The sequence below is a fragment of the Lepidochelys olivacea genome (genome assembly GCF_965140295.1).
Source record: "Lepidochelys olivacea isolate rLepOli2 genome assembly, chromosome: 1".
NCBI lineage: Eukaryota > Metazoa > Chordata > Testudines > Cheloniidae > Lepidochelys > Lepidochelys olivacea.
Window position 1 is genome coordinate 352,376,792 of NC_140411.1, and position 19,183 is coordinate 352,395,974.

The 19,183-nt window shown below is 54.5% G+C and overlaps 2 protein-coding genes across 5 annotated transcripts; one reads left to right on the forward strand and one right to left on the reverse strand.

Moving 5' to 3' along the window:
- Positions 1 to 865: 865 nt before the first annotated feature.
- Positions 866 to 6,505, reverse strand: GCC1 (GRIP and coiled-coil domain containing 1). Of its 4 annotated transcripts, none has more exons than XM_084645527.1 (3): positions 6,241 to 6,505; positions 4,272 to 5,357; positions 866 to 2,603 (listed from the first exon to the last, which is right to left on the reverse strand). In XM_084645527.1, the coding sequence occupies exons 2-3, from the start codon at positions 5,316 to 5,318 to the stop codon at positions 1,299 to 1,301; spliced, it is 2,352 nt and encodes a 783-aa protein (XP_084501653.1). In that variant the 5' UTR covers positions 5,319 to 5,357; positions 6,241 to 6,505; the 3' UTR covers positions 866 to 1,298. The 4 variants fall into 4 exon arrangements, with proteins under 4 accessions (XP_084501653.1, XP_084501655.1, XP_084501652.1 ...); XM_084645529.1 differs by lacking the exon at positions 6,241 to 6,505 and adding an exon at positions 5,927 to 6,206; XM_084645526.1 differs by lacking the exon at positions 6,241 to 6,505 and adding an exon at positions 5,762 to 6,206.
- Positions 6,506 to 7,045: 540 nt separating this feature from the next.
- Positions 7,046 to 18,589, forward strand: ARF5 (ARF GTPase 5). The gene is made up of 6 exons (XM_084635579.1): positions 7,046 to 7,226; positions 10,766 to 10,846; positions 12,871 to 12,980; positions 13,855 to 13,926; positions 17,499 to 17,624; positions 18,223 to 18,589. The coding sequence occupies exons 1-6, from the start codon at positions 7,160 to 7,162 to the stop codon at positions 18,307 to 18,309; spliced, it is 543 nt and encodes a 180-aa protein (XP_084491705.1). The 5' UTR covers positions 7,046 to 7,159; the 3' UTR covers positions 18,310 to 18,589.
- The last annotated feature ends 594 nt before the right edge of the window (positions 18,590 to 19,183 follow it).

Below are 19,183 nucleotides of genomic sequence, written 5' to 3' on the forward strand. Positions count from 1 at the left end.
TATTTCAAACTATTTCAGGCCTCTGTCTGCCAAACTCATTTAATCTTGGCGAAATTTTGGCAGAACTTCCGGATTAAAATGATAGTGGGCCAAGCCTTCATATACACACACACACAGGTACTTTACTGAAACCATATTTCCCCAGTAAGCTATTGGGCTCTCTCTGCTCAACAGACTGTTTTTCCCCACACCTTTCACTGCTTCTTCCAACTTCTTCAATAGTTGTGCTCCCCCTCAAAAATTCTGAACAAAAGGCTAGGTTTAAGAATATCCAGGATGTTGGACAAGCCCCATAAAGCCTAAAAATGGTTGCTGGAGGTCAGCTCGCCATTGCAATCCCAGGCTTTCATCACCACCTTCCTGGGGTCTAACACATTTAACACTGAATTCCCCTTTGCCCAAGAAGGTTAGAAAACTCAGATCTAACTTGATGAGATGGGTACTTTGTCCTTTTTGTTTTAGAAATGGCATGGAGCCATTACTCAGCCCTTTGGATCAAACAACTGGCAAAGCAATTCTCCCCAACACACCACCATATGCTTCTCCTCCTACGCTCGTGCTTAATAAGTGCACATGTTGGCACGTGGAAAATTCCCAACCTGGAGTAAGAAATTTTTTTTAGGTGTACTTTTACCCCAATAGAATTTAGCTCTCTCCAATGTCTAGCACCGTTCCAAGCAATCTGAGGAGCTATTCTGCTCTCTTGTGTAAATTTGGCTCTCGCACATACTCACTAGCAGCCTTCAGGAAGTCTCTGAGGACTTTCTTATATCTGGATAGTAGCTGGTCATTAAGACTTATCTCTCCCTGGTTTTCAGGGTTTTTTAAAATGCAAAGTGATTACATCACAGCGTTGCCCAATCCGTTAAGTACTTTTCCTTTTATTTTTAGGACATGAGCCCATTTGGAGTTTTAAGACCCAAGCAAGTGACCTAACTTAGTAAGTTTTCCCCACTCTATACTTGACAGGTTCAAAAAAAGGAACATTTGATTTAAAAAAATACTGATGTCCTCAGTGGGGACCTCCTTTTATGTAGTCTTAACCCAGAGTGAATTCTTGTGGCACAGAAAGTTGTGGTCCTAGTGGAATTACCGAGATGACAATTTGTTTTGTGGCCTAGCGCTAATTGCATTAGTCTAAAAGCTCAGTACTTCGCTGAAGGCTCCCGTGCCCTTGACACATGATGGACACAAATAATTAAGTGCAGAGGTCCTGGATGGTTAGTTCTTCTTATACAGTTAGAAAACAGGAACATGTCACTGTAAAAGTAAAGTAGTTATGAGCAGGACCCGGGTTCTCATCTCTTCCCAGAAAGCCACCAACTGCTGTTGGCTGAATGTCTCATAATAACCTGCTTCTCCTCTGGACTGAAGTGCAGTATAGTCAATATGGCAGTTAGAGTCTGCTGACGGCCCAGTGAGTCTGGCAAGGTCAAGAACCGATAGACAATGTTCTTGAGATATTCCAGGTTGGCTCCCTCTCTGCTCTTATCCCTTAAGTTCTTCTGGATATGGTCTTGAAGGGTGGATACCTCTTCCCTATGCTTCTCTTCCTCAACCAAAAGTCTCTCCTGGAGCTGGTGAACTTCCTTCTCCAGTTTGTGCTTCTGCTTCCTTAAGGCTACAATTTCTACCTCTTTCCGGGCCAGCTGCTCTGCATACAGAAAGAAAGTGGGCTCATTGGCGGCAGCAAGATGCAGAGCCTGGGTGAGGTTCTCAGAAGAGACTGCACCCATTAAATCATCACTGCTCATGTCACTCCCTGGTGCTAGGTAATTTTTGGATCCTTGAAGCCCATAAGGTATGGCTAGAGACCTCAACTGCTCCAGCTCTTGGTCCTTTTCCAACAGCACAGCCAGGGCTCTGTCCCGCTGCTTGTGCATCTCTTCCTCCAGCTTTAGTGCTCTTTCCCTGTAATCCAGCCCGCATTTCTCTAGGTCCTGCCTGTGGACCTGCTGCAGGTGGGACACCTCTTGCTTCTTGGCTTCCATTTCTTGCTTGTGTTGCTTCTCCATCTCTTCACAGGAGAGCCGAAGTGCAATGTATTTCTCCTTCAGCTCAGCCAGCTGTTCCTGGGTGTCCTCTAGCTCTTTGGCCAAGTTGACATCTTTGGCTGACTTATTCTTGAGGACCACTTGTGCTCTCATCTTGTACCTTTCAAATTCCTCCTTCAGTTGCTTCAGCTCTTGTTGGTAATACAGAGCAGTAGCCTTCTCCCCATCCCCAGCCTCAGTGCCCTTTGGCAGCTCCAACTCACAGAGCTTCTCTATGTCCAGGGTGGGCTGGCTCTTCTTGGCTGCCATCTGCAGCAGCTTCTTCAGCTTTTCCATTTTGTCTTTCAGAACATTAACATCCAGGCTGGCTTCCTCAGTGTGAATGTCCACTGGGGATCGGCTGGAAGCAGCGATGGCCAGAGTCTTGTTTTCCAGGTCTAGCTGCACAATGCGGTCCTTTAATTTCTGAATAGTCATTTGGTCTTTTTGTTTGGCTTTTTCATAAGTGCCAAGCAGCTCTGACACCTCAGAGACCTGGCTCTCCAAGCTGGCCACTCGACGTTCCTCCATCTGGGCATGCTGATGGAGCTGCTCTTCTGCCTGTGCAGTCTGGAAACAAAAGGCGCACAGACAGGTTACACTTCTGTTTTGTTTTATACTGGAAATTTGTGGCAGGAATTAACCTTGGTCTCCTGAATCCCAGGCTAGCACCCTAACCACCAGGCCACCCTTCCCCTCTCACAATCAATTCTGGGCCATGACACAGCTAGTCTGGCCCATATTTAAAGGATAAATAAACAAAGGATCAAATGAAAAACAATTTTCTATTTGCATTCCCCATTCTCAAGCAAGAAGTGCTGCTATGCCACACTTGCACTGGCAAGGAGAGGCATGCCAGCACTTAAGGCCTTGTTTTTCTTATGGGATTTCTTAAAACCTGTGTGTACTCTAAAGGGTGCAGTACTCCTAACTGCACTGGGTACAACTGCAGCATATTGTGGAGCTAGTATCACAGCCAAATTCAAGTAATCTTCTCCACTAGTTAGACTCCCCTGGGAAATCCTCTCATTAGAGGCCATTTTCCAAGGACAAGCCCACAGAGGAGTGTGAGACCAGAGATAAAATGAAATTAATGCCCATGTGTTATCTGGTGGAAGGAATTTTCTAGACATTTCCAAATCCAGAGGGGAAGAAAGAATTCTGGAATGTTAACAGGAGGAGTTGGAGATTTTATTCTGGAATTATTTTAGCAGCAAATCCAATTACGGGAGATGATTTCTATTCTCTTTAATCTGGGATCACCTACTCATCACTCTCTTCCTCCATATCCCTGGTTTCTGCCCTTCTCTCTCCCCACCTGCACATGAGAGGCTTCTGCCCTGTTGCTTACCGCCCCCACACCCCTGACCCACCAGGCCAAACTTCACACAGAGTGATCATGAAGGGCCTCAACAGCAGAGCTTCCCCAAGAATATCATGACATTTCCAAGGACGGCACAAGACACACCAGTTTCATGTTGCTCCCACCAACACTGAGGAGCAATTGCCAATGGCAGCATAAGATCTTTCTCAATGGAACAGACAATGGTCCTTGTAGTCTGATATCTGGCTGCCAAGGAAGGTGTGAAACTGTCAAAATGCATCTCATTCCTCCAGGAAAAGAGGAAAGATTTTTTCATGACCCCAGCTGGTGACCAGCTCAGCCCCTGAAGCTGGAGGGTTAAAAGCCCTTCTCATTTCACCTCATCTTACTGAGTTATTTACCTCAGCATCCATTTTCTGTTGATTTACAAAACATTACATTAAAATTATTTCTATAATAATTTCAATTTACACTGCTCTTTCACCGCAGGCTCTTGAAAAAAGTTTTACAAAGGTAAAATCATAGGAACTGCCACAATGGCTCAGAACAGTGCTCTATCCACTCCAATATCTGGTCTCCGACAGTGGCCAGGATAACATGCTTCAGAAGGTGGTGTAAGAAACTCTATAATGGACAATCATACCGTACCTGTTCATAAAAGAAGTTTCTTCCTACTCCCATTGGTTAGTGGTTGACTTTTGCCCTGAAGCATGGCAGTTTGCATCCTTATTAAGAAGTTATTCCTTCTAGTGGAACCGTAGATTTTTTTTTAAAAATCTCTCTTATTTATGGTCCTATGAAGATGCAGGATTTATGTCAACCCAAACTCACTACAAATCTCTGTGTACTCAGTACTGCTCTCTTCCTATACAAGATGTTGGCTAGTGCACCCTGGTGTACAAACAGAGAATTACCTTTCTCATCTCTTGCAGCAGCTGTGCTTGAAAGTGACTCTTGAGGCTGACAATCTCATCCTGAAGCTCCTGCAGCTGGGGATCTGGCTTGCTGTTCTCTTCCTGCACAGCCTGCAGTTCTCTCTTCAGCTCCTCCACCACCCTGCTCAGCTGCTTGGTTTGCAGTTCAGACTCTTCCACACGGTCAGCCACATACAGCCTTCCAGCCAGTGCTTCCCTGGTCTCCTCCAGCTTTAGCTCCACATCCTGGCGCAAGGTCCTCTCACTTTGCAGCAGCTTCTGTAGCTCCCGCAGCATAACGGCATGGTCACTCTGTTCCTGGGCCCGGTCATGTTGCTGTGTGATTAGACGAGCTTTGGTTTCTGCCAGCTGTTCCTGGACACACTTCATTTCTGCCTCCAACTTGCTCCTGTCTTCTTCAGCCTTTTTACTGGCCTCATCCAGGTCCTGCTTCATTTTTTTCTTGTCTGCTAGGTATGAGGCTTCCATGCGGGATTTCTCCTGGGTGACTGTAGCCAGGGAGCTGGTCAAGGTGGCCAGCTGAGTCTTCAGCTGGAGCACTCTTTTGTCAGCCTCATTAGCAGCGACCGGCACATCCCCACTGCCAGTGCTGACGCCGCTCTCTGACCCACTCGCCTCCTCCGATTTCAGAAGGGAGGCCCCAGCTGCTGTTTTCTCATCTTCTGTCCCCAGTTCACCCTTGGCACTGGTCAAGCTGGCAGCAGTGTCCACACTTGTAGCTGTCCCCATGCTGTCTTCACTATGAACAGAACTCCTGTCATCAGCAGAGACAGCAAAGGAAACACTGGTGCTGGCAATGTCTGCAAGGTGAGCTCCACTCAGGCCAACGTCTGTCTCATGAGACACGGACAACACTTTTAAGCTAGCTTCCAAGGCTTCCTTCTCCTTGAGCAGGCTCTTGTAGGCTCTAACAACATCCTTCAAGCGAGTCTGGTACTGAAGAAGCTGTTTCTTCTGAGTTTCAATAGTCTCCAGAAGATCTTTTTTACTAGGACCACCCCCAAAGTTCATGCCAAACTTCTCCATGACTCCTCAGCGGCTGCTCAGCTTTGCTGCTCATGCAACCTGAAAGGAGAGGGAGGAAAAAACGTGAGCGAAGGCTACATAAATAGCCGCGGCAAGTCTTAAAACAGAGGCCACGAGGCTGCTCATGGGCGAGCGAATCTGCAGAGCAGGAGCCCAGGGCCGCACGACAGCCTGGGGCGCAAACACACGCGTCGGAAGACTCGGAGCGCCCGGGAACGGCCCGCAGGCGCGTCGCAGGGCTGGGGCCCTCGGGGACTCCGGAGTGACCCCGGTTCTGTCACTGACGCCACGGCAAAGCCCCCGGGCCTCACTTCACCCGCTGCGGCCCCCGCCCCCGCCCAGCCGCCACAGGGGGGCGGCTCGGGAGCAGCCGCGGGGGGGGGGGAGCCCACTCCCGCGCCGCCGGCCCCACCTCAGACCCCAGCGAGGGCGTTCCCACTCACCCGGATCTCCGGCCCCAGCGGAGTCCCTCCCACCCTCACCACGCCTGCGCGTATCCCATGGTTCCCGGCTCACGCGCCTCGCGCCTGCGCGTGGCCCACGGCTTCCTCCCACAGCGCGTGCGCGTAAGACCAGGCGAAGTTCGCTGCTCATGCGCCGATCCCTACTCGCGCTCGCTAGGCGTGTCCCATCATCCCCGTCCAACGCTCCCCGCGCCTGCGCCAATCCCAGCGCTCCCGTCCACACTCGACGCGCATGCGCCTGTTGGCCCTGTTCTGCCTCTCCGCCGCTGTCTCTCACTGCGCATGGGCCGATTGCAACAAACTCTGACTCCGCTGCCCGCAGGCCGGCCGCGGCGGGCCCTAGTGCGCAGGCGCACGGCGGGGGCGCGGGGGGGGGGTGCGGTGTGAACGCCCCGCTAGCGGCACGAGGGGGGCCCGGAGCAGGGCGCCCAAGAGGGGACGCTGCATTTGCTGCGGACCCGGAGTACCCAGTCCCGGGGGGGGGCGCCCAGGCGGCGGCGTGTAGACGCGTTTGGAAGCCGAAGTGAACGTGACTCCTTCCTTTCTAGGGGCGTCCTTGCCGCGGGGGCTGCCTCGCCGCAGAGGGAACCCGCTTCCCGGGCGCAAGGCTTGTCCCCTCCAGCTGCTCAGCGGAACCCGAGCCCGCCTCTCGCTCATCAACGGCTGGCGGGGCGGGGTCTCTCTCGGGAGGCGGGGCTAAGGCTGCCCGCGGCGGCGCTCTGTCGGGGGGCGGGGTTGACTACAGGCGCCGGGCCGGGGCTCGCGCTCCCGGGGGTGGAGCCATGGCCGCGGGCGGGGCTCGTTCCGCCTGGGGTCGGGCTGTTGCCGGGCTCGGGGCTGTGTCGGGAGGCGGGGTCAAGGTGGGCGGGGCCGGGCTAAGGTGGGCAAGAGGCGGGGGCGGGGCTCTGTCGGAAGGCGGGGCTAAGGTGGGCGGGGCGGGGCTATGTCAGGGGGCGGGGCTAAGGCGGGCGGGGCCGGGGCAGGGGCTCTGCCGACCGGGAGGCGGGGCTCGGCCGACCAGGAGGCGGGGCTCGGCCGACCAGGAGGCGGGGCTGAGGCGGCCAGGAGGTGGGGCTCGGGAGGCGGGGCTGAGGCGGCCAGGAGGCGGGGCTAAGGCGACCAGGAGGCGGGGCTCGGCCAGGAGGCGGGGCTAAGGCGACCAGGAGGCGGAGCTCGGCCAGGAGGCGGGGCTGAGGCGACCAGGAGGCGGAGCTCGGCCAGGAGGCGGAGCTAAGGCGACCAGGAGGCGGAGCTCGGCCAGGAGGCGGGGCTAAGGCGGCCGGGAGGCGGGGCTGCGGCTGGTTCCGGGCGGGCCTGCTCGCAGCGGCGGTATCGGCAGCCTCGGGGCTCGCAGCGCGGCCTCCCCCTCCCGCCGCCATGGGCCTCACGGTCTCCGCCATCTTCTCTCGGATCTTCGGCAAGAAGCAGATGCGGATTCTCATGGGTGAGGCCAGGCCGGGGGGCCCGAGCCCGCTCCCCGCTGGGCGGCTGCCGCCCCATAGCCCCGCGCTGCCGAGCCCCAGGGGGAGGCGTCGGGCCGCAGGGCCCGGAGGGGGCGGGGGGATGGGTAGGGTCCCCCCCCGGAGAGAGAGGGGTTGGGCCGCAGGGCCCGGAGGGGGCGGGGGGATGGGTAGGGTCCCCCCCCGGAGAGAGAGGGGTTGGGCCGCAGGGCCCGGAGGGGGCGGGGGGATGGGTAGGGTCCCCCCCGGAGAAAGAGGCGTCGGGCCGCAGGGCCACGGGACGAGGGGATGGGTAGGGTCCCCCCCGGAGAAAGAGGCGTCGGGCCGCAGGGCCACGGGACGAGGGGATGGGTAGGGTCCCCCCCGGAGAAAGAGGGGTTGGGCCGCAGGGCCCGGAGGGGGGCGGGGGGATGGGTAGGGTCCCCCCGGAGAGAGAGGGGTCGGGCCGCAGGGCCCGGAGGGGGCGGGGGGATGGGTAGGGTCCCCCCGGAGAGAGAGGGGTCGGGCCGCAGGGCCCCGGAGGGGGGCGGGGGGATGGGTAGGGTCCCCCCCGGAGAAAGAGGGGTTGGGCCGCAGGGCCCGGAGGGGGGCGGGGGGATGGGTAGGGTCCCCCCGGAGAGAGAGGGGTCGGGCCGCAGGGCCCCGGAGGGGGGCGGGGGGATGGGTAGGGTCCCCCCCGGAGAAAGAGGGGTTGGGCCGCAGGGCCCGGAGGGGGGCGGGGGGATGGGTAGGGTCCCCCCGGAGAGAGAGGGGTTGGGCCGCAGGGCCACGGGGGTGGGGAGGATGGGTAGGGTCCCCCCCGGAGAAAGAGGGGTTGGGCCGCAGGGCTCTAGGGGTTGGGGGGTGGATAGGGTTCCCCCTGAAGAAGTGGGTTGGGCTGCAGGGCCCTGGGGGATGGGAGTGAGTGGAGAGCCCCCCAAAGGAGTGGGGTTGGGTTGCAGGGCTGGCGGGGGAAGTGATGTTAACCCACCCCCATGGCTAATCCCTCTCGGGTAGCTGGGCCAGGTAACCAGCCCCTCTTGCCATGGGCATTGTGGCTGGCAGGCAGGCAGGCTGGCTGCTGCTCCCAGAGCAGTGTAGGGGGAGCCCCGCCCTTGCCCGATGCCAGGTCCCTGCCCATGCCCTGCCAGTGCTAGCCCTTATCCCAGAGAATCGGGGACAGCATCGGTCCCTGCCGGAGAATTGCCCTACCTTGGTCCTGTGGGGCTGAGCAGCCCTGCCAGGTGTGGGCACCTGCCCTCCCTGCATCGCTGGGTTGACTGTTATCACTGTCTCTTGCCCTCTCCCAGGAGGAGTGCAGACATGTCCCCCCTGGACCTTTAGACCTATAGGACTGAGGGATCCTGTTCCCTTATGGGGCATTGGTCTCTGCTGCAGGGTTTATAGAGCTAGTCCATCCAGCAGAGCAATTCTCATGGAAAGGGCTGTAGCAAAAACTTCAGTGACTCATGGGCTGGGCGATGGGGAGCTGTGGGCATAGGGTCCCTGCACATTCCACTGCAGGTGGTAACAGGGTTCAGGATTGTAACTTCTGGGTCTGCTCGGTGAGCCCTTGATGACAAGAGGGCCAGACTCATGTCCTTGAGCCTGTCTGGGTTGGCTGAGCCAACAGCCCTGAGAGAAGGCTCTGGACAGTATTGGGACTGTCCTAGGAGAGGGGCTTGGACCACATAACTGTCAGTCCCCGAAACGGGGTGTTTACTCTGAAACGTAATTCTGGTTGGGCACTGGAGCATAAACTTATCCTTGTGGTGGCTGGACACCTCCAGCCAACGGACTCTTCTGGTGTGGCTGGGTGTGCCTGTGTCATCGAGACACGCTGGAGTTCAGAGATGGGATATGAACCACTCAGCTGGGGTCAGCGGGACTGTTGCCTCCAGCGTGTTTCCCAGCCTCCGTCTAGTGCATTTTAAACGTTGTTGGAAGGGAAGTGCCCCCAGATGAAAGCTCTGCCTGCGAAAGATGCTGACTGTCTTCTGGCTTTGCGTTTACTGAGGCACTTCTGGCTGGTCACTTCGCCGTGCATAACACAAACAGGTGCCTGTGAACCCTGTCAGCGTAAAGCAAGGGGGTTTCCAGAGACTGTCCGAGCAGGGGCTTGACCCGAGCTAGGATCTCGCAGCCCAGGTGCAGTGTAAACAAGTAACAATAATGGAGGATTTTGGGGCGGGTTCTGCAAGCTACAGTGGAGCCTCGGCTCAGTGGCAGGGCCCTAACCCCTTTTAATGAGCAGATGGTCCTAGCTTTTTGACAGGCATGCCGACCGGAGTTCTCCAGTTGGCTGCACCTCGCATGCCAGGCAGTGTCTGTGCAAGCTCCTTTCTACCTGCTTGGGCCCTGTTTCTGACTTTGGGGGGTGTTTGGTCTCCATGAGCCAGTCGAGGCCCAGCAAGGCAGGGCACCTTGTGCTTGTAGTTCTGCGAGGTGGACAAGCTGGACAGAGACCCCAGCTCACTACTTATAGGAGTCCCAGAAGAGCCGTTGAGTGGTAATGGCTCTTGGCCAATACTGACATAGCCCGGATCAGAACAGTGCTTTGTGTTTCTCCTTAGCCTATTGCTGGTACTCTGGGCCACTCTGCTCCCCAGGTAATGCCCTTCTGAACCACCCTCCTTGTAAAGTCTGGGACTACAGTGTCGGTCAGATCAAGCAGAAGAGAAAAGGGAAGCAGAATTCCCTAGGCTTGAAGAGTTCCCCATAGCGTCCTATTGTCTCTGTAGGATGCAGCTGTTCTGTGACAAGCACCTTGTCTTTCCTGAGGGGGAAACTCTAAAGTGTAGGGGTGCTTGCATGTTCTGCCCTGCACTGGACTCTGCCCCCGAACTGGAAATGACACGTGTAGACAGGGCTCTAGAGACATCTGCTTTTCTGTAATGGTGATGTACAGAGCTGGCATATGCTAGCAATTCCTGCTCTGGGCATCATGTCAAGGGCAGACTGAAGTGACTCCTCCACAACTGATACCAGCTGCCTAGGACTGATCAGAGCAGTGTTGGAGGGAGTGGAACATTTGGGAATCTCACCAGATTCTCCCCTCCTGGAGCTCAGAACTGATCTCCACGGAGAGCTTTGCGGAGGGGAAAACTGCTGTTAGATCTCTGCCCCACAGCGTGTGGATTTGCTTGGTGTTCTCTGGGATAATTTAGGCTTTGAAAGCTGCAGAATGCAGGGCAGGGCAGTGGGTTTTATTCTGGGCAGACCTCTCACTTGCTTGTCCTGAATGAATGACTTGTGGCTGTTTTTGGGGTAGGCTGTACACGAGGGACTGTGGGTGGGTTTGTAGGTTGTAAACTTGGTAGCCCTTTGTAAAGCTGCCTTGCTAGAATGGCTCTGTCTGAGCCTCTGGGAACATACACTTGGCCCTTGGAGCTGTTAGACTTATCTGCATCATCTCCTGTAAAGAGGGGGTGCTATATACTGGGGTGGTCCTACTCATCAGGGAAACCGGTTATGGGGGCTTTAGGCAGGAGCCAGGTGCTGGTAAGTGACACTGGCCTCTCCCCTCTCTCTCTCGCCATTTCAGTCGGCTTGGACGCTGCTGGTAAAACCACCATCCTTTACAAGCTAAAGCTGGGTGAGATCGTCACCACCATCCCCACCATTGGTAAGTGGCGAAAAGCTGCGCCCCAGCTCTGGTTTGCCTCCAAGGTTGGGAGAGGGGTAATGTGCTGAGGTTCGCAAGCTTTGTAAAGTGACCCCCATCTCTCAGGCTGAGTCGGCAGTGGGGCTGTGCTTCCCCGCAGCTCTCTTGCTCGTTAGCTGGGGGCCATGTCTAAGCTGGGGCTGTATCGTGGCATTGGAATCAGAACGGTTTCTGAAGTCAGCAGGGGTGTTTCACGATGGCACCTGTTGCATTGCTGAGCTGTGTCACTGGAAGGGCCTTTAAACTGCAGTGAGGCTTGTGTGCCTTGCTGGGCTTCGGCTTGACTTGAGGGGGTACCCACGGCTCCCCAGAGTCGTCTACACTCATGGGGCTAGACTTCCCAACAGGTCAACGAGCGAGACCCAAGCCAAGGTCCTTGCACAGTCCCGGCCTGAAGAGCTGACAATCCAATCACCTGATAAAATGGAGCCATCCCGATGTCTCCAAAGCTGGGGCGGTCGGTCCTGCACACTGGCTGTGTCGGAGCAGCTGTACAAGTTCAGACCGCATGCAAGCGCGTTCATTGACCGTATGTTCCAAACCACCCATGTTTTGCTGTCTCAGCCCTGCTCACTTCGGACCCAGCATACGAGGAGCTGGTCTGACGGATAGCGTGACTGCAGCAGAAGAAAGAGGCTTCCTGTCGGTTCATCTCTGTGGTGTTTATTTTAAATGTTTTATGTGACACTAGTGTTGAAAGTGATGGACTTGCCTGGGCAAGGCACAGCGGAGGCTGATGCTGTGCAAACGCCCCCACACAACTCTGTCAGTAGACCTCATTTCTCTGCTGCTGTTGTCCTGGGCTCCTTGCCAAGCTCCCCTGATTCTCCACTGCCTGCAGGCCCCAACTGTCCGAGCCCTGAGCTCCCCATACACAGCTCTTCCGATGCCCCTTAGTCCCAACCCATTGGCCCTCTGGTATTTTGTTCTCTGTCACCCCACTCCCATGTTGCTGTCACTCATGCTTGTACGGCTGAGAGCTGCCAGGTCTGCGGTGGCTTTAGAGGTGCCAGTGATGGTGGCCTGTGCACAGGTTCACGTTAGAAGAGCAGATGATTGGGTTGCTGGGCCGGACCGTTGGGTCACATGGGAAGGGCTGGGTCTGACTCTGTAAACATTGTCTGACCTTGATTTGGCCTTCACAGTGAGTCCAGCAGAGCTTGTATTTCTTAGCTGTGCAGAACTCTACTGACTGGTAAATGTCTGTCTAGGTGGATTTTTAGAATGGGAGTGCTTGTGGGTTGCTTATTTCTGATCATGGGAAATGAGGTGAGCAGACAAGCAGATTAAAGCTGAACAGCAGTTACCTTAGTGCAATTCTAGACTGAGATGAAGCTGTGTGAAAATGTCTCCATCTGATGGTTCTTGACATCTGCTCACCATCTGTATTTGTCTACCTGCTTGAGAAACAAAGTAGGTAGATATGCCTTGTGCACCACTGGACAGAGCTACTTAGCAAGCTCTAGGGTTGCTAGGTCAGAGTTTGTCATGCAGAATCCTCTGCTAGCAGTAAAGCATAAGCTGCAAGGAACACCAGCTTGGCCCACACAGCCTGGGTGAATTTACTGGTAGTGGCTGGGAAGCTGCTTGCTGAGGGAGCAGACGGTAATGTGGAGCTGTACTATGCCTTTTTTAGTCCATTGCCGAGCAGAAATTGTGCTGTGGATGGCTCTGCTGTCTGGGTGGGGATAATCCACTACCCATCCCCCAGAAGTGCTGGTGGGAGGAGAAGGATGCTGCACTGCACCTTCATCGTACTTAAGGCACCCCTGTGACACTTGTCACCCCATGAATCCTCCCTCCCCCAACTCAAAAATCCCCTGAAATCTTGTGGCGTCTCTGCCGGCAGCGGCTGGTGTTTCCTGTAGTGCACGTCTGTGGTCTGCCAGTTTTCAGGCTGCCATGGTGATTAACTATCTTCAGCAGAGACTCGCTCGTGCTTTTTCTTAAACCGTCTCCTCTCACTCCTCCTGTTGCCCTTGCAGGATTCAATGTCGAGACGGTGGAATACAAGAACATCTGCTTCACCGTCTGGGATGTAGGTGGCCAGGACAAAATCCGACCCCTGTGGAGACACTACTTCCAGAACACGCAGGTGGGAGGAGCTGCAGCGGCACTGGGAAAGAGCCCTCTGGACGTGATTGTTGCACAGGGGTCCACTGAGGCCTCCCCTCACCTGCCTGCCTCTGGATAGGAATTAGGAGATAGCAACTGCTTCCATGGCAAAGAACCTGGGATGAAACATGGACCTAGTCCCATGGATGCTGCTCCTGCCCTGGTCATAGGAGCTAGGTTGCTTTGGCCTTCCAGCAGTTCTGGGTGACCCTCTGATCCCTCTCCCTTCTTGTGGGGGAAGGGCAGTAGCAGTGTCTCATTGATAAAGAGGATAAGGCTTGATTGTGCATTGGTACCAGCAGTTTGTCCTCTTCCTGAGATGATTTAACCAGGGAGCTTGGCTGAAGGCAGCTCCTGGCTCCCCCCACGCAGCAGCATGCATTGGGGTTACGGGAGTTGCCTGCACCTTCACTGAACCAAGCTGGCACAGTGACACCGACCCTGAGTCAGGCTCTTTCAGAATGAGGCAGGGAAGGCATCTCTGCTCTGAGCCATGAGTAACTTCCTTCGCTCAGCGCAGCGAGATGCTGAAAGTGGGGCTTCTGAAAACTACCCCAGGGCATTTCCCACCCCCTGGCCTCTGTGCGAGCAGAAGCGGCAATAAGAGATGTGGGGTTTTCCTCTGAATGAAGACGCATGCAAGCCCTTGTTGCTGATCTATAGAATAGCTTTGGAGAAGATACGTGGTTGGGGGTAGGGTGGGAAGTGGTTGCTACGTTGGCAGTGATCTCAGTTGCCATTCCATGGTGTTGGAAAGAGGCTTGTTCCTCTGGTTTTGTGCAGTGTTCCCCTCACTGTGGCATCAGTATCTGTGCTGTGTGAACTGTCTCATGCCTGTCTGCTTTCTTTTACAGGGCCTCATATTTGTTGTGGACAGCAATGACCGAGAGAGAGTGCAGGAGTCTGCAGATGAGCTACAGAAGATGGTGGGTGTGGTTTGGAGAGAGGCTGTGTGTTGTCTCTGTAGGTTTTCAGGCTTGGGGTGACTGGTGGGAAGGTGGAGAATACTAGGTGGGATCTTTCTGGTGTGAAAGCCTAGGAGCTGACAGGGCTAGTAGGACGTGTATCTCGGGTGGCCGAGACTCTGCTAGAGCATATCTCAAGGTAAGTTGGCGTGTGTGGAGCAGGAGCTCAAAATGAGCTGAGCCTGGTTTCCAAATTTGCTTATCCTTAAGACTAGGAATCTAGGTGCTATTGCAACGGACACATGTGCATGCAGAGGTCACTTATACCATCCTCAAAATCCCTTGTGTTTGGAGTAAATTTAACGATACTGCTTCTTCCATAGCCAGGCCTGCTGTCTATGACTGACACTCTGACTCTTCGGGTTCTGAGAAATGAAGTCAATAGGAACTTTGTGCTCAGCATCTCTGTAACATGGGCCCTGGTTATCTTACTGTGTTCGCCTCTACAAGGTGAAATGCACTAACAGCTAGTTCCAGAAATCAAAATTGCATACACTACCCATGCCATCCCTTTAGACTAAACCAGCGTCTGCCAGAAATGTTCCATAAACCATAGGTGAGACACATTAAACTCATTTACTAAAACAAAACAAAATTAACCAGAGCCACGTATATAGAAAGTGTCTTTGTGTTAGCCACAGTCCAGTTTTCTCTCTGGATGCAGAGAAGGCCTTTGAGTGGGTTGAATGGACATATTTAGTGGAAACCATGGAATGCATCGATACGGGATGGCTTCTAGAAATGCTGTCTCTTACCAATGGCTGTCAAAAGCAGCCTGGAAGTAAGAGGAAGCTTGGAACTGTTCCCACCACAGCTGATCTTCCTCAGCGTATGTTGAACATCAGTGTTACAGGGAAGCTGCTTTATGTAGATCCAGTAGACCCATTTACCATGTGGCAATTCTATCAATGTGCTAAAAAGGCCAGCTCATGTACCCTAAAATGTACAACCATTACCTCTTTCTCATGTGCAGAGGGCTTGATAATTAGTGTCCCATTCCAGCTGTAAACTGCCAGTCCTCTCCTGCATTTGCAGGGGGATACAATTCATTTTTCTGATAGAAAGCATGTATTTCAACCAGTAATCTCTGTTCTGGGGCAGTGGGTCCTATGCCCACTGTGACCCCCTATAAAAACCAGCTAGATCACCTGCTTATTAAAATACCACTTCTCTACAGCAGTATTCCATTCCTATCTTTGGTGCCTGTCTCACTCCTTCATCAACTGTTGGATTATAAGCCCCACAAGACAGAGATCTATTCCGTACAATTACATGTGCACCCATGATGAAATACACATGCAGCTCTCACTTTGAAAATCTGATCACAAGTGTCACAAGCACTTGGCTGCTGGTGTGCACCAAAATGCTGAGCTTTTCTGGAAGGTCTCGCCCACGGGTAGTAACCAAAAACTGGCTCGAATGCAGCATTAAGGCTGAGAATCCAGGTGTTCGGTCAGGCAACTCCAAAAGTGAAGATTTCTACTGAAAGGTCAATGGGTCTCCAGTGCAGGCCTGGTGTGTATCCCGTGGATAGACTCCCATAGCGTTCCTGTTAACAAGGCCATCAGGAATGGACAGTACATCCTAGGTAACATTGCAGGAGAAACCTGGACTCTTGAGTGCTTGGTCTCTCTGTTAATGCTCATTTTTGTATGTGATTTCTTCGGAGCACTGCTCCCTTTCTGTAGAGTTGCATCCTGGCTGTGTGCCTACTACAGTTAGCCAGTCTCAGGAGAACACAGGCTTCAGGCACCCCTCACCCTAAAACCACAGACCCCCTTCTCTTCCCACTTGACTTGACTCTTCCATCCCTGGGAAAACAAACTGAGCCTGAAAAGCTGCCCAGTGTCTGCTGTTCTGAACTGGGTGCCCGTGGCCCCTCTGGCCTGCGTGGGGCAACAGGAGACCATGCCCACAACTCGGCCAGCTGAACCAGCGTTTCTTCAACCGTGAGAAAAGGAAATTCCCTTTGGGCCGAGCCTGATCGTAGGCACATCCCAGGCCCGAAGCAGGGGGGTTGGGCCTTCTTGGCAGCTGCAGAGTCAGGATGGGAGTGGGAGCTCCACCAGAACCTTCAGGCTCTTTGGCCGGCAGAAACTGCACTGAACTCCCCTTGCCCCGACCCCGCAGAGGCGCTCTGGAGCAGGGCTTTGGCGCAGTCTGCCCCGTCCTTGCCACATGTCTTTGTTCATCTGGCAGGAGCGCTACGTGCACTCAAAGCATTACGACGAGGGGCTGGGGCAAAGCGGGTGCCGGGGAAAGAGGAGGCTCGGTCCCGTCCCTGATGAGCTCACAGGCTGATCGAGACATGCAGCGAAAGCGAGGGGGAAGGAAGATGCAGGGTGCCTGAGCTCGGTGTTGTGCCGTATGCAGCTGGTTGGTTCTGACTTGCCTGAGTGTGGTCTCCAAAGAAGAGTTGGGGTGGCTAGAGCAGTGCCTGGCAAACCCAAGGGAGAGGGTGCGTGGAAGAAAAGGGAGCTGTTCCAGGTGTAGCGTATAGCATGAAAATAGGTCTGAGGACGCACATAGACTGAGGGAGTGGGCTGCTTAGTTAGTACCTGAACTTAAAGAAAAGCCATTCAGTTAGAAAATCCTTCTCTCCTGAATCCAAGAGAACCTCGCACGGGTTCAGAGCAAAAGCTCGAGCGTGTGTATTTGTTGGGGAGCAGGCCTGCATGAGACTAGCCACAGTGGGAGCTTCCTGGGGTGCAGAATATATGAATATTTGCCTTATGGCTACCTGGCATGTGTGTGCACCCAGTGGCCTTGGGAGCCAGAGGTGTTTACACTGTCAGAGGGAGAAGGCCGAGTGCCTGGGTGTGAGCTGAGGAGGTGGGAGGAAGGAACATGCTCGAGTGGAGCTGGAGAAAGAGGGGTTCAGTTTTTGCCATGGCTACCCTGGGGAATGGTGTGGTGTGATGTGAGGATGAGCTGTTGGATAAGCTGGGAGGGATAGAGAGGTAATGACTGAAACGCAAAGGAGCTGAGGAAGGGGACCAAGAACAGACCCTGAGGGATGTGGGGGCCCCCAGCAGAGGGTTGAGGAGGAGGTGGCTGGGTGAGCTGAAAAAGCTTTAAATTGGAGTAGTCAGCCCCTCATGCTAGAGCTGTAACGTGGTAATTGTCTCTGTCCTGTGACCAGAACGTGATTGTATGTGAGGTCAAGGCCCCGCTGCATTGCGTGCTGCACAGACACCCTGCCCCACGGAGCTCACAGGTCAAATACACAAGACAGGTGAAAATGGGGGGAGGGAGGCAGGTTTTACCCCCATTTGAGCAGCTGGGGAACTGAAGCACTGAGAGAAGCGTCGTGACCCATGGTGTCTGTGAGAGAGGTGGGAATTGAACCAGATTTCCTGTGTTCCGGTTCAGTGCCCTATCACCAAGCCATCCTCTCATCACTCTGGATTGGTCCCTAGCAGACTGTGGTAGGCTAGAGCGGGCTGAGTCTTGTGATGGAGCAAGCCAGCTGGTTTCACAGGCTGCCTTCCCACTCGGCCTTGGCTAAGCTGGCTTTGCCTCCTCCGTTCCAGCTGCAGGAGGATGAGCTGCGGGATGCGGTCTTGCTGGTGTTTGCTAACAAGCAGGATATGCCCAATGCCATGGCAGTGAGCGAGCTGACAGACAAGCTGGGCCTGCAGACACTCCGCAGCAGAACCGTAAGTGTATACAGGGTCCCGTGATTGCCAGGAGAGGCTGTCCTGAGATTGCGGAAGGGATTGTAGTCTGACTGCTCCATTCTGACTGCCTCTCCTCTGTCTCAGCCTCATGGGCTGTGAAGCTGAAGCAGAGCTGTGAGCAGGGAGCCTGGAGTGTGGGTCGCAAGGGCTGCTGCAGGATTGTGAGGTGACTTGGCAGAGCCGTGTGCGTGGAGCTTGCACTCTGCCTGGCACTAGCTGGCACAGTGCATCTCTCTCCGATCAGCACTAAACTCTGTCTTGCTTCCCTTTCCATCCCCAGTGGGTTCTCCAGCAATTGTCTCCTATAGGGCTGAAGAGAACTGGAGACCTTGCTTGCTGACAGTGATATATGGTGTGTTACAAACTAGCCCATCCATCCTCATTTCCCAAGTGCAGTAGGGTGGGATCATGATCCCCATTTTACAGAGGGCAAAACTGAGGCACCCAGGTCACACCGCAAGCTGAAGTGGGATTAGGGTTTGGTGGTGCTTGGCTTCCGGCCCACTAAATGCTACCTCTCGGCATTAGCTGTTGTCTTGCCTGCTGTCTGATTTCCTTCCCTTCTCTTGTTTTTCAGTGGTACGTGCAGGCAACTTGTGCAACCCAGGGCACTGGTCTCTATGACGGACTGGACTGGCTATCGCACGAGCTCTCCAAGCGCTAGGTGGGTGGCCAGCCGGCTCACAGACCAGACGAGCGTCGTGCCCACCTGGGATCTCCGTGCCGGGTTTAGTTTAGTTTTTTGGGTTGTTTTTTCCTCCCCACTGTGACCTCGTCTTAAATGATCTTGTGTGTTTATCTGGTAGAACTTGAACCTTGAGGACTCTTCAGGCACCTGCACTAGCCGTGCTCCTGCCTTCCGCTGCCCAGGTGGCACTTTCATGCTAACCGTCCTACCCAACTGCATGTGTTCTTGTGAAGTGGAGCCTGTGCCGTGTCCCAGTGGGGCCTGTTGGGAGGGAGGGAGGGAAGTGGCATTCACTTGCATCTAGCGGGTGGGGGCGGGGCGTGTCTAAGCACTGAGCAGGTGGCTGTGTTCCAGTTACCTCCACTGGCAGCTTGCGAGGAAATTCGTAGGTAACTGCTTCGGCCGTCCCAACACTGCAGAACAGAACCGTTTCTCCTTTTTATCCTTCCACAAACTTTATAATTGTTTCTCTTGGGGAGGGTGGGGGGCAGGGCAGGGCTGGGACTCTGACTGTGTAATGTGCTATTGTATATCGAGTAATAAAACTCCACCCGTTTGTATCCTGTGCCCTACCTCTCTCTCACCAGCAGATGGTCCCGGCTTTTGTGTGTGAGGGTCAGGGTAACTAAGGAGGTGAACATGGGGAGCTGCAGGGCCACCCTCTGGGGTGGAAGCCAGAGGATTAAATGTACAGAGATGCCTGCCCAAAAGCCCCTCTCAGCCCCTGGGCTCTGGAGTGGAAAGCTAGAGTCCCCAGCATGCTGTGTGCCTGGCCCTGGTTTGGAAAGGAGCGGGCTGGGTGCACTCTGAATGCAGGTGCCACAAGGATTCTGGGCTGTGGGTGCTTGGC